Source organism: Thermobia domestica, chromosome 17 (genome assembly GCF_964235325.1).
Source record: "Thermobia domestica chromosome 17, izTheDome1.hap1.1, whole genome shotgun sequence".
In the NCBI taxonomy this organism is placed as follows: domain Eukaryota; kingdom Metazoa; phylum Arthropoda; class Insecta; order Zygentoma; family Lepismatidae; genus Thermobia; species Thermobia domestica.
This window is the reverse complement of record NC_137470.1, coordinates 14,194,572-14,210,161: the sequence shown is the minus strand read 5'-3', so window position 1 is coordinate 14,210,161 and position 15,590 is coordinate 14,194,572. Positions and strand designations below refer to the sequence as shown.

Sequence of the window (15,590 nt, the reverse complement as noted above, 5' to 3'; positions counted from 1 at the left end):
GGAAATTTCGGCTCTAATATCACCCATTTTTCCCCAGAGTAACCAAAATGCATATTTACATACTTAGAAAATATATCTAAATTTGAAAAGAAGTTATTTAAATGAATACGTACTGTAATCTTCATCTTGTTTCTTCAGCTTCTTCTTAAAGTACCTCATGAAATAGATATTTGCTAGCTAGAAATAAATCAGAAGTCGTGTTATAAATATGTTTTGATTCTTCTAAATGCTAATTACCTAGAACTATTATTTCTATTGCTATTATTATATAGAGAAAAAGACTCATGAAATGCTTCATGTGGAGTGCTGTACTGTATGGGACAGAAACATGGACATTACCAAAAAGTGATGAAAAATAACTGGAAGATTTCAAAGTAGAATGGAGAGAATTAGCTGGATTGAGCGGAAAACGAATGTGACAGCGTTAGAAATGGTGAAGGAGAAAATAAAAATTTCAGATATTATTAAGAAGAGAAAAAGAAACTGCTTGGGACATTGGCTAAGAAGGAACTATATCATGAGGGAAGTGCTAGAAGGTATTGTGGCAGGAAAGAGAGGGTGGGTCCGAAGGAGGCTACAATTGACGGAAGATATTAAAACAGAGAAATCGTAGGTGAAGACGAAGAGGTTAGTGGAAGACCGAGGAGCATGGAAGCTTCTAAGTTGCAGCAAGTGACCTGCCAACAATGGCATAATATCAATGATGCTGGTTATTATCATTATTATAGATTAAAATAATCTAACTGCATTTAGATTGAACTCATGTGCCATAGGAATTTCCTTATCTACTCCGGAAAGAAATGCACTTCACGAAAAGTTTTGTAAAAATAAAAGAAAAAAATGAGCACATGCGTAGTTGTTATTGGATTCCTCAGATTCTAAAAGTTCCACTACTTCTTGCTTTACATTCAAGACGTGAGGAACGTCCAATTAGTCCAATAGGACACCTACATAATAAGAGGATATTATTTTCTGATTTCAGTTGACCTATGTCGTTGAGAAAGGAAGACCGAATGGAGAAAATTATATTGTGGACAAGTGAGAGAGAGACGCAAAGAACAGTCATAGTGGGTTCAATAGAAAACACCTGGAACCTCTACAAACCGTAGTGAAATTGAAGAATTATTAAACAAACAGCTAGAATGCGATTGGTCCAGAATAAACAGCGGGCACACCATTCATAAGTGGGGAGACCGGAACAATTACTAGGAAAGTTACATTTGTTTTTTTTGAAGTGCGAAAACTAATGTTCGTTTAAAAAGTTAATGTGTTCTGCAACACCAAACGGAGGATTAAACTGATTGCAGATTAGAAAAGTGACAGTAATTCTTACAACTAATTCAAAGCTATCCATCTTTTGTGGAGAGAGAATTTTTGCAATGAAATGACTTTACATATGGGGTGTATAAACATATTCGGTGAGTGGACTTTTGGCGTGGGAGACCCGGGTTCGATTCCGGGCGAGAACTCATGTGGTTCGGATTTCACGTTAATCAGTAGGTCCACGTCTCATATAGCCTAGCTGCTGAACGCAACGTAAAACTCAAAATCAACTCAACTCAACTAGGTGACTGGAAATGTTCTTTCACATTGCTACCCTACAAAATTAAACACACGTCACTGGCTATAACCTATCTCCAGAGCCGAGTGTTCTATCACTGAGTCATTGTGCCCTTTTAACGATTAACGATTATCGTTGCATATACAGGGTGGCTCAAAGTAGGAATACACTCCTGCATTGATCAAATATAACATTCTAGCTTATAGGTCTATTTTCTTTGGCTGTTCCAAGTTTAAGATATGAGTAAAAAGACATTAAGAACAAATAATAAAGACACTAAGTCTACCTGATGAGTACCAATAAAAATGATAAAAAAAGCAATGAGTTGATCACTACGGGACTCTATACCTACTTTTGGGCTACTCTGTACAGAGTAAGTCGTAAATTCGTCCAGTGCCTCTAACAAGGGACGTATGTGAATCGTGACAGCTAGATATTTATGAAAATTGGTACCCCGACTAATTGTGGATTGCTAATCATCGTGGTGATAGTCACTCGGTGCGCAAATGCCTTGTTTACCCGCTGCGTATAATACATGTAGCACGCAGTTACGGGGTGAGGTTGTGCCGAGTTATACCTTAAAAACGCCGGAAACAGGCGGAAAATGAAAAATTGTTGTACATTTGTTGTTGTACATTTGTTCGTTTCTCTGTATGTGCATCATAATTTCTCAACTTTAAAGCCTTACATCTCCCTTATTTGACAACACTGATAGCTCACCGTTTGTATATCTTCTTTCACGTTGTATGCCAATTGTTTTAGTACCATAAAATGAAATTCTAACACTTTACAAACTAGGCAATAGTTATCGCGCAATTAGGAAAATCCTCTCTCCTGGCTTTGACACTATCAGTTCTATAACGAACAGGTACAAAGAAACAGGGACAACAGAAAATATGCAAAGACCCGGACACCTACACGCCACGAACGACGGATTCTTTAAATTTAGCACGCAAGTAACGATTTAGAAGTGCTGTGTCGTTGGCTGAGGAAATTCTAACAACCTTCATACACACTGTGAATGCTGAAACGATACATGTTGTACATAGTTTCAATTTCCAAGCTAGAACAGCCTGAAACAAATTCAGAAGTAAAACCAGTAGAGAATGCTCTAAGAGCATTGAGAGAACGAACTTTAAAAGAATGAAGAGATGGAGCGGAAAGGGTAACTGTGATTGTTCCTACATGTAAAAGTGAACCTTTTTTATCCGCACCTTCTTCTCTTTCTCGCAAAAATTCTGCAAAATATAATCTCTCTATGACTTACGCTTCCCGAGACATGGCTCCTTAAATTTCCCGAAATTCGAAATTTTTGGCCAATATCTGGGGAACAGTGGCCACTTGGCCAGTAGCCAGTTGACCTTGGTGTCCACCGGGTACTATTTGGTACCAAAATGTTCAACATCCTCTTAGGTATTGATCAACATAAATATCGTTTCCCTATAACTTATGGTTCCAGTGATATGACTCTTTAAATCTCTGGAAATCGGCCACTGTTTGGTCAATATCTCGGAAACGGTAAGAGTGACGCGAAAAAATCCGTCACTTTCTCAGATACTTTTTGATGCTCTATCGAATGGAGGACTCGAAATTAAAAAATAAAAAATAACAGACAGAAACACACACACATAGACATAGAGAATTCAGAAAGGAAATTTTTAAGTTCGTTGATAACAAAAGCGCCTACTGATTGCTAACCATGCGAGGGCTATTATTAATTTTGGATTATTGCTGTATTTCTAGATAAGTCGAAGTTTAATGTATTCAGATAAGACGGCAAAATATACGTCTGGCGGGATCCTAACACTGACTTGCAAAATCAACATATTATGCCTCCAGTAAAAAACATACGGGATGTGTGATGACTTAAGGGTGCATTGCTTCATTCAGGATGTGCAAATTAGGTTTACTGAAGCTACTATAAACGTCAATAAATATATGAAAGTTTAGTACGATAGCCTATTAAAGAGGGAGGGGTCTTCCACTTCCAACAAGACAATGACCCCAAGCATACTGCTATAAAACTTTGCGAGTGGTTATTCTATTCACGACTCCAAAAGTGCATTACCACCTGCAATTCTCCTTTTCCTGCAATAGTAGGCAACCTGAAAAGCTCGGTCGTTGCGTTGGTTGAGAATTCGAAAGGCGTTGGACCAAACCTCAATTCTGTTACAAATATATCAGTGTGACAAATTGCAAACAAGAGAATTAAGAAAATTGTTAAGAATGACGGTTTTATTATTGTGAGGGAAATGGATGACACGAAAAGTTACAAAATGATCTTACTTAAGCAGCCGAAACAAAATGAATGGTAAGAAATAGATATAAGAGGAAAGTAGTTTCTTTCCTTTAAAAAAAAAACTGTGAAATAAGAAAATAGGTTTCGTAATGTAAAGTTTTAACATAAACGCCTAACAGCACAGTAAACGGAAAGAGAGACAAATACAGACTAAGGCACACCATTAGCGTATTAGATTTGCGGGCCTCCTATGCAAGATAAACAGACGGGACCCTACTTGTGAACCCAATTGTTATATTATTATTATTATTATTATTATTATTATTATTATTATTATTATTATTATTATTATTATTATTAAAAACTCGTTTCCTCTCCCAATATCTGATTCTACCAAAGAGCATGTCTGCATGTAACGGTCATGTATGCAGTTTTTGTCAATATGCGGTCTCAAAGGCCAAATGGGATGGAAATCTCTGAGAGAGAGGAACAAAAACACTTTCTAATGATAAATTCTTGGTCAAAGTTCGAAGCACTTGTTTTTTGGCAGGTGCTTTTTCTTTCTTTCTTTTTCGGAAAGAGGAAAGTTTCGGTGCCTAAGAAATTACGTTATATAATAATTGCAAATTTCCAAGTGGATTAATTTACATTGCAATTTGTGGTAATAAAGTAATTGTCATTGGAATACATAATTGTAAAAGTTTTATTTCGTCACTCACCGGAAGTCTTAGGGCCCCCCTATGCCTCGCCCCCCTCCCGAAGATCGATATCGAGAATTTAGGATATGGATATATCGATGTTGATATATTTGCGATATCGAATGTTGATATGTGTCAATATCGATATCGACGATATCCATATATCGACATATCGCACAGGCCTAGATCCGAGAAACGATGCTTGAAATATACTGGAATCAATAATCAAAATCTAAATATGTTCTTGCATTCCGTATCCAACGTTGAGGGGGAAGAGGGTGAACCCGTACAAACATTTTAAGCCAAAAAATTGTTAAAATAAAAGTAGTTATACTTCCCCCTTAATAAAAAACTATTTCTCTAATTTATCTTTTACTTATGTTTCTGATTGTCATCAAAAATCAGCGATAATACACATACTTTACATAGTATAGCAATATACTCTATACTTTTTCACAACCAAGAAAACCAGAAGATGAAATTCTTGTAATAGTAAAGTGGAATGTTCTACAAAATAACCATAATTCATTGTCCTTATTTCTGTCAGTAATTTTGACACAGACTCAGAACTACAAGATTAATAGAACTAGAAATGAGAGATTTAATTCCTTTTTTCTCTCACGCTAAAAGACGTCTCTACTTTGCTGAGATTGTCAATTTTTTTAATATATAAGTCCCTTATTTCGGGCTAATTCTGACTACCGGGTTTCGAGGTAGTCAGCACCGAAAATTGTAAAATTTGTTGACTCTCACATCTCGACAGTTCGTTAAAAGATATTTAACAATTCATGTTGTTATTTCTTCGTTACAAAACATCTCTGATTGACTATATTCATGGCGAATTACTGAACTTATATACTCCGCATAAAAAGCGACAACTAACACCTTGCAGCTAGGTCATCCAATTTATACCTTCTTATCCCACAATCCTGTCTGGTAGAGAGATCCCCTCTCTCTCCTCCTTTCCTCTCTCTCATATTAAAATCAGCAACAACATGAGCACAATTCTAATTTCAAGATATACAGTACATGTATTAGTCTGAATAAAGTGAAAGAATAAAAATGAGACGAAACGAGATTCATAAGTTGATGTAGAGAGAAACATAAACACATCTCAATAAAAATTGAAACCAATAGATATCTGTTAGAGGTACGGAAATGATACAGAGAGAGAAAAGAAGAAAAGAAAAGGGAGCACAAGTAAGATTAAAATTGGATTTAAACGTAGTAAGAAAAGAACTTAACATTATGAAGTTACGTTTCCAGAAATCCAACAGTAACATAGAAATAACGTTTTTTTTTAAATTTTTGTCAGAACTATTCAAATAAATACGTAGAGGATGCTTGAAAAATTCATTAAGTCACTTTCAAAATGAATACCAAACTTGGTGATCAAATTAAGTACTCAGTTTCCATGGAAACTGAAAAGTTCCGGGACACATCTAGAATCATGCCAAAAGTTTAACACATCCTGTCTTTCCGCATGGTTCAGTTGCAAATTCGGTAGTGTTAATTAAACGTACAAATCTAAGATACATTATAATAAACCTAGTAGGTAGCGTAGGTCATACCTTCCAATCCAGACTATTAATGGAAGCTTAACAATAAAGAAAAATAAAAAGAATATATAGAAAAAAGGCAGAAAGAAAAATTAAATGTATCCTATTTTACTGCTAAATTTCTATCAGAAAGAGTCTACATTAAAAGTCCGAATTGTATCACAATGAAAAGTTACAAATGTTTAAAAGGAAAATTGGATGTTTGTTTCTTATATACTTATCAAATCTTGCATATTTCGCATTTCATACGTGGGTAAAACAAAATGAGGAATTATAGGATGGAAACGAATTTTGTGTGAAATTAATATAAATAAAATCTCTCTTGAAATAACCCAAAAGGGGCCATTTTCTAGTCATTTATGAACACTTGTCTGTTAAGAATATCCACTCTCGATTACCCTATTGCGGATATGACGTTGTAATTCGCAATGATATAATGAACACGCTAAAGCTGAAACGGGTCATCGTAGTGACAAGGTCATTCGATTGAGACTCGAAAACCCAGAGAAAAAAAGAGACTTTACGTATTTCCTTGACATAGTGTGTGTACTTGTGTGTGTGTGAGAGAGAGAGAGAGAGAAGAGAAAAATACAAGACACGAAAAGGGAACATCAAGAAAGATAGATAGAGAGAGAGAAAGAGAGACGAGTATATATATATATATATATATATATATATATATATATATATATATATATGTGTGTGTGTGTGTGTGTGTGTGTGTGTGTGTGTGTTTGTGTGTGTGAAAACTACTTATCATTACTCTGTATGATGAAGACTGCACACATTCTTTATTCGGACTCTCCTTTTGTAACTTCTCCAACCAACGTTAGTAGCGAATATTTTATGAAAGAAAAAACATAGTACGTGATGGGGATCCGAACTATGATTTTCCATTTGGATGTCTAGGACGGTACCAATACACCAACGGTTACTCTACCCGAAACATATTTAACAAAAGGTATAGAGTTTCTTCCTAGGAACAATAACATAAAAATTGGATACTACAGACCAATTGAGTGTTTTGGATTGTCCTAGTATTACCCATAGTTGTTATTTGCCCTTTCAAACCTAACATTTGTAAATCGTCTCTATCATGATAAATGTGTTTGCTTCCACATTCTTATGGATTGCTCGTTTAGTATCAGAACTCACACTTGGATTTTTCAGGATCACTTTCTAAAAAAAGACCTTTGTCTTGACCAGGATTCGAACCTACGTCTTGAACCTATACTACTCGTAAGTGGCAATCTCAACAAAATGCAGACGTCTTTTAGTGTGAGATAAAAAAGGATTAAATCTCTCATTGCTAGTTGTATTAATCTTCTAGTTCTGAGTCTGTGTCAAAATTACTCACAGAAATAAGGACAATGAATTATGAATACTTTGTAGAACATTCCACTTTATTATCACAAGAATTTCATCTTCCGGTTTGCCTAGTTGTGAAAAATTATAGAGTATATTGCTATACTATGTAAGGTATGTGTACCGTCGCTGATTTTTGATGATAATCAGAAACAGAAGTAAAAGATAAATTAGAGAAATAGTTTTCTATTAAGGGGAATATAACTACTTTTATTTTAACAATTTTTTGGCTTAAAATGTTTGTTCGGGTTCACCCCCTTCGATTTCGATCTTGGGGGTACGAGGCATAGAGGGCCCCTAAGCCTTGCGATGGGTGACGAAATAAAACTTATTTTTTACAATAATGTCTTCTAATAACAATTTCTTTATTAACACAAATAGCCAATGTGAATAAATGCACTTCAAAATTAGCAATATTATATAACGTAATTTCTTAGGCGCCGAAACTTTCCTCTTCCCGAAAAAGAAAGAAAGAAAAAGCACCTGCCAAAAACAAGTGCTTCGAACTTTGACCAAGAATTTATCATTAGAAAGAGTTTTTGTTCCTCTCTCTCGGAGATTTCCATCCCATTTGGCCTTTGAGACCGCACATTGACAAAAACTGCATACATGACCGTTACATGCAGACATGCTCTTTGGTAGAATCAGATATTGGGAGAGGAAACGAGTTTTTAATAATAAAAAAAATAATAATAATGATAATAATAATGTAACAATTGGGTTCACAAGTAGGGTCCCGTCTATTTATCTTGCATGGGAGGCCCGCAAATCTACTACACTAATGGTGTCCCTTAGTCTGTATTTGTCAATCTTTCCGATTCCTGTGCTGTTAGGCTTTTATATTAAAACCTTTACATTATGTAACCTATTTTCTTATTTCACAGTTTTTCTTTAAAGGAAAGAAACTACTTTCCTCTTATATCTATTTCTTACCATTCATCTTGTTTCGACTGCTTAAGTAAGATCATTTTGTAACTTTTCGTGTCATCCATTTCCCTCACAATAATAAAACCGTCATTCTTAACAATTTACCTAATTCTCTTGTTTGCAGTTTGTCACACTGATATATTTGTAACAGAATTGAGGTTTGGTCCAACGCCTTTCGAATTCTCAACCAACGCAACGACCGAGCTTTTCGGGTTGCCCATTATTGCAGGAAAAGGAGAATTGTAGGTGGTAATTCACTTTTGGAGTCGTGTATACATATAATGCTCCACGACAGATTCTAGTTTCACCCCATAGCCCAGATGTAAATCCTATAGATGGAGAAATTCTGGGACTATCTAGCAAAAAGTACAGAAACACTGCCCTTCCAACAAGGAAGTTTTGCAAATACTTCTTTTGAAAGACTAAACTGAGAAAAATCCGTTCTCAGGACAGCGGTATATTCTACAAATCCTGTTGCTTACTACAGAAATCAGTATCGAGCATACGTTATCCATATGCTACATACGCACTGCCCTTAAGTGTTACATTATGTCGTTGCAGGATGTATGACATCTAACAGTTTTCCGTATATCACATGCATATATTTATTTTACATTCCTCAGCTACATGTTATATACGTCCATTTGTATGTGAGGTCCTGACCGCCTATATTGTTACATACGGAAAGTACGTACATAGATGGAACCCTTATACAGAAAGTATTATAAAACATGCGTTTTCGGTTAAACGTCTGCTGTACGTTAAGTCGAAGAACTACAGGAATTACGCACGTAACCTACCTTTCTAAGTACGATACCTGCATTTTTCTCAGTGTAGTCTAAAATTTTCAAAGAAAGAACCAAAATGTTAATTCGATTTATGTCCAACTGCTGTGAGGCAATAATTTGTCCTAAAAGTTTCAACCCGAAATATTAAAATAGGAGATAATCATGTTGCTACTTCATTATAGAGAATTTTTTCTTCCACTTTTGTATTAATAGCTTTTTTTAGTTTGAGGGCGCGATGGCTCTGTTATAAAGCGCTTATCTCTGATGTATGAGGTACTTGGTTTGATTCCCGGCCAAGTATACATTATCGTGTATATGGGTTTTCTCGGATGTTGCTCTTCCCTCCCACATTCTCATCCCACTGATTCTTCCATCATCATTCACTTTTCTTAATCATCCGGAGAGCTCTAAACGCACCTCACGTAGCGAAGTTCATCAGAGTCAGCCTCAGTCACCTCAAGCAAAGCGCCATCACATTCTCAGTGAATCATCCACTGACTCAAACTCATCTCATCGCATGGACGCTGAAACTTCTACTTTTACATCTGTCAAACCTACTATTCATTCATTTCTGCTCACCAACTAGATACCTCGATCTGAAGAAACTGTATCATCGTATCACCAAATACATCCCACGGACAAGTATCGCTCAAATTATCTATACACAGAAAGGCATCATCATTAAAACTCCAGACGATAAATTCGCTTCAACACTTCGTAATACTTATTCGTATGAAATCTTTGGGAAGAATGCGTCTATTTCTAAGCTCAACACTCCATCAGCCAAACAACCGCCGCCACCACGCAAACAACTTGCTCTGTCTGTTGTCATCCGAGGTGTTGACCCATCCTTCACAGACGAAGAAATCACACAGGAACTCCAACTTGATGGTCATTCTATCATCAAATGTCTTCGTATTAAAAACGCTCAGGGAAACACATACATGGTCCGTGTACTAACCAACTCACACGACACCATTGATTCTCTTCTTTCAAATGGAGCCTTCATCTATCGCAAGCGTCATCGTGTCGAGCCATCTCGGTCTCCTGTACCTCTTCCTGTGCGCTGTGAAAAGTGTCAGGTATATAATGACCATCCGGCCGCTTCCTGTCCTAATCAACTTAAATGTGGTTTCTGCACTGGCCCTCATAGCACCCGCAATTGTACTAATCTCAAAGAAACTCCTAAATGTTCCACCTGTAACGAAACCGGGCATGCCACTTACAGCTACAAATGCAAGGCAAAACCTACTACGGATCCATTCAAGCCCGAATTAACCGTACCACTGAAACCACATGTTACTCAAACAGCTTCCCACGATGTCTGTCAGCCAATCACAATAACACAGTTCTTATCGTTTATAACATTTACCCTTCAAAATATTCACCCTTTATTGCGCAACCATATTCTGTGTGAAGTTCAACAGTTTAGGGATAGTCTTCGACAGAGATCTTAAATGGACAGCCCATCTGAAATCCATCTGCACCAAAGCCTACAATCGTCTCAATCTTTTACGCCGCATCACTGGTACAACTTGAGGGCTAAACAACCGAACACTTTTAACCACTTACAAAGTTTTTCTCCGCCCAGTTCTCACTTTCGGTTTTACCGCCTGGATTACCGCTGCTCCCTCGTTTTATACTAGACTTCAAATTCTTGAAAGGCATGCCCTCCGCCTAGCTTTCCGAATCCGCCTTCCCAGCCCAACCAACGAACTCTATGACCGCACTCCTTTTCCCCACATTCTTTACCATCTTGTAACCTTGAGACTCCGCTACATTTCTTCCCGGTTTCAAACTCATCATTCCATGCTTCTAGCCACAATGCATCATTTTTCTTTACATCCTTCCAATATCCTTCTCCGTCATACCCCGCTTTCACTACTCTTTACCCTCTACCACTTCTCTCTACCCCCTGACAGTCCAGACCATCTATTCATCACAGACTACATCACCGCCACGGCATCACCTTGCATCATTCCATCTTATGCACAGTAGTCCTATTGTCTAATTGGGCTTCCCCTGTCTCCATCAAATCCGGAGTCGCCCCCGGATTAGGAGATAACACGCATCTGTTTTGCTAACTATACCCGATGTTGTGACGTCTAGTGCACCTCATTTCCATTCATCCCATCCACCTTAATTTATGATTATGGTTAAAGGCCATAATGTCCACCCTTTTCCACAGTATATGCTTATTTAATCTAATGAAATAATGTCTCCTCACTGTATTTATGATTGTGTATAAACTGATGTTGAATAAAGTTTAATAAAAATAATAATACCCATATACACTCTCCTAATCCCCAAGATCCCATTATTCCACTTCCCGATATAAAGGGCGGTACCCTATGGGCGGGAGCTAGTCGACCGTGACTAGCCAAAAAAAAAACACTGACAACGCTCGGGAGATGCTTCCTGAGACAAAATGTGCAGAAATCCGTCATTTCGGAGTTATAGGTTGCCGAAAACATAAAAATGAACTTTAATAAAAATCCACAGCTCCAACACTATGAGACCTACCGTAGTCGGGTCAATATTTCACTTAGGAACTAATATGTACGCTATCCAAAAATACATGTTTCAGAATTCTAAGGCACTCACCAACAATTTCTACAGAGCGAGTTTAGCTACAGGCATATAATTTGAAGTACTCACCAACTACCACTATAAAAATTGTTGCGGAAGTACCGTAGGATTCTGAAACATGAATATTTGGATACGGTACATACCAGTTTCTAAGTGAAGTCTTAACCGACTTCGGTAGGTACCAGAATATTGGAACTCTGGACCTTTAAAGTTTATTTTTTCATGTTTTCGGCAGCCTATAACTCCGAAAGGAAGCATTTCTGCACTCAGGTTAGTCTATACTTTTTGTCTTATCTTGGTGTCAGGAACCACCTCCCAAATGTTGTCGATGTTGTTTTGAAACACTGTATATAAAGCTAGGACCATTTATCATGAGGTACCCTTGTAACTAATACATTGAGATAAAACATTGAAATTTCCTATCATCGACAGGGAAGTATTGTTTTACATAGTTTGTAATGCCAACAGATTAACAGTGTTGCCAACCCAATATAATGTTATATTTTTTTTTCAAATGGCACTACGCCAGCTTATTAGCCTACATTTTTTTAAATCTACATGTTAATCAAAATCTTATCAAGCTACACTTTTTATTCAGTGTTAGAAACGAAGGGCGTGACAGTATCACAAACTTCGAAAAACAAACTTTAGATGCTTCTAGAATAATAATAATGCAACTGATATGAAGTGGATGTACACTCATGTCCAAAATTATTGTCGCATGTCTATAAATATGTTGATGTAACAATATAATTTGATAACGAATTCGACCGGTGCTTCTTATAATGTTAATATGTATATAATCGGCAAAGACATGTATGTGGCAAATTTCATGTCAAAAGAGTAGTAAATAAGAACAATACAACGAAAATCAGACTTTCTGGTCCATTTAGCACCATTTTGTTTTACGTACTCGTTCTAATTTTCGTATTTATAATTCTTTTCCTATGAAATTTACTACAAACATACATTTCCCTATTGTACACACAGTATCAATGTTAAAAGTGCCCTGCAAAATCATTATCAAATTATATCAAACAAGAAGATATTTGTAGATATGCGGCAATCAATTTGGACATGAGCGTACGTTCAAAGTACCTTGGTACCGAATACTAGGGTCGTGACGTCGAAATTGAAAATGAAATAAAATATTGCAGTTCAACGTCCCACAATTATACCCTTTAGACTAACAGAGAATATGAGTAAAGCAAGTGAATAATGGTGGAAGAATTGATGGAATGAGAAGGAGGGAGAAAATAGGAGAAAACCCACGGATATGATGTTGCTCACCACAAACTTATTTGGCCGGATATCGAACCAGAACTCGAACCACGAATGGGATGTAAGCACTCTACCACTCAGTCACCGTGACGTGACATATTTCGAATACAAAAGTTACAATGCATTGAAAATTTAGCGTTTCTCAAAAAGTTATATTTCGAAAACTGCTTAGGCAACTACGACATGCAATTATACACGGTATTAAATACACCAAGTTGCCAAAAGTCACCGGACACCCCTTCACGCCAAGTAAACGATCCCAGAATGACGTCAGTACACATCACCGACGCTATATAAGTAAAGGCAGAAATGCTGGAGCATCAAACGCGTGTTGTCTGTCACGATAAGTCAACGGAATGAGTTGTATGCATTCGAAAGGGTAGGTGTCCATAAATTTGGACATACCGTCAGAGAGATTTCTCAGCAGCTAAACGTGCTCGGTCCACTGCTGGCGATGTCATACTCAAGATTAAACGATGTCATAGTCACATTTTGACAAAAGGAATAATTAAGGATTTCAAAGGGATTTATTTTTAAAACACTTGCCACTGTTGGGCTAAACCTTGAAATTGTCAATTAGCCAATAACACTCATTGACAACGACTATTAAAATTTTATCAATAAAAAAATAGTTTTAATTTTACCGGCAAATGAAAAATAAATGATAAGTGGAAATACAATTTTATTTTGGCTTCACCAGACGTTCAAACTCATAGCATTTTCTAGGAACACTTCTGAGTATACAATACAGGGTGCTGCAAAAAAGATCTCCCGTATTTGGAGAGAGCGCTGTGTAAGTTGATACAGAGATACGGCGGCAGAGGGGGTATCAATCGAAAGCGGTGCACTTGCCATTCTCAGTAGTCGCAACGTCGTGGCGCGGTGAGCATTGTGCGTTTGTTGTACAGGCCTATGTTGGGAATGGTGATTCTGTGATTGTTGCTCAGCGGGTATTTTGCATTCGGTTCAGACATGATTGACATGATTGACATGATTGACATGATTACGGATACAAACACTATTCAAGTTTGAGTATGATACTTTAAAGCAACAGGTTTTGCGTTCAGAAAAGATCGCCTGACTCACCTATTTAATTGCTGAACGCTTTGGAGATTGCTGAATGGACGCTTTCACACGCCCCGCATTTTCCGGTGTTGTTATGGCCCGATATCGGCTGGCGATTTCATTTTCCCAGCGCAGAATCTGTCACTATAAAGTTTGATACCCAAAATTGAATAGTTTCTCTATCTAGAACAGAATCATGTCGGCCGAGTCCGAACCGAAATGCCCATTGTGTAGTAGTCACAGAATCATCATTACGATTATACTCCTCCACAACAAACGCACGAAGTTCACCGTGCCACGCCATTACGACTACTGGAAATGGCACGTATGCTGCTATCGGTCAATACTCCCTCCGCAGCTGTATCACACCGCATCTCACACAACGCCCTATCCAATTGCGGGAGGTTCTTTTTTTGCCGGACCCTGTATTTTCCTAAGAGGAATTAGCGAATTCCTTGCAATGTGATTGGTGACGTAAAATCTAATCTACATACTTGCTTTTAATCTCGAATGACATAATGCAATACTTACCACAAAAACCGCCATGAACACAGAGAAACCAGCGAACATAGCCATTTCTATAGTATGTAAATCTTTTAGTGTTTTCAAACAGGAGTTTGTTCGAAGAATGTCATTGTCGAAGCAGGAACTGAGAACCACGGTTTCTTCATAGCGAACTAGTTGGAAATATTTAATCCAGTAAGAAGCCTCATCCGAATTAAGAATAAATGCGTAGTTCTTGAAACTGGTTATACCACAACATTTGTTCTTTAAAAGAAAGAAAGAAAAAAAAAAAAGAAATGCAGTCAGATTAAAAATTCTACAACAGGATAAGCTTACAATAAAAATTGTCTAAAAATAAGACATTCCAGGGACGGACCCCTCGACAAATTTTGTAAGTCGGCACATATTTGTACATTTACTTAACAGGTCTATACTTGTTTAACACAAAAAAAGATTTATGTTTATGTAGCATAAAAATACGACCTTACACTATATCTGTACTATTTCTTTCCTTTTTATATATATATATATATATATATATATATATATATATATATATATATATATATATATATATATATATAAAAGTTTAATTCTATGATTTAGGTCAGTGGTTTTCAACCTTTTTTGACTGGCGACACATGTTACTGAATGTCCAACACATTGTGGCACACTTGTTTGATATTTTTTATTATAAATAATAATAATAATAATAATAATAATAATAATAATAATAATAATAATAATAATAATAACAATAACAATAATAATAATAATAATAATAATAATAATATCTATTAAAATACTGAAACTAATTAGTTTTTATAATGACTCTATGTAGCACTGACAATAACACTTCACATCGTTGCTGCCGGTCTGACGCTAAACTATACATTTTCGGAAAGCACTAGTCCTAAATAGGATAACTACACAGTGCGACGGTCAGACGTTGCCGCGTTCAGGACTTATGGAGCGTCAAACATTAACATGGGGTTTATGAGAGTAACCATAGCA

The 15,590-nt window shown here is 36.7% G+C and overlaps 1 protein-coding gene across 1 annotated transcript in view; it reads right to left on the bottom strand.

Moving 5' to 3' along the window:
* Positions 1-14,834, bottom strand: part of LOC145674674 (uncharacterized) — a 59,631-nt gene extending 44,797 nt beyond the window's left edge. Inside the window, exons 1-2 of the mRNA XM_081744901.1 lie at positions 14,604-14,834; positions 114-177 (exon numbers count right to left, since the gene is read on the bottom strand). Of these exons, the coding sequence (XP_081601027.1) occupies positions 114-177; positions 14,604-14,648 (109 nt within the window). The 5' untranslated portion in view covers positions 14,649-14,834. The remainder of the gene's footprint in view (positions 1-113; positions 178-14,603) is intronic.
* Between the last annotated feature and the right edge of the window lie 756 nt (positions 14,835-15,590).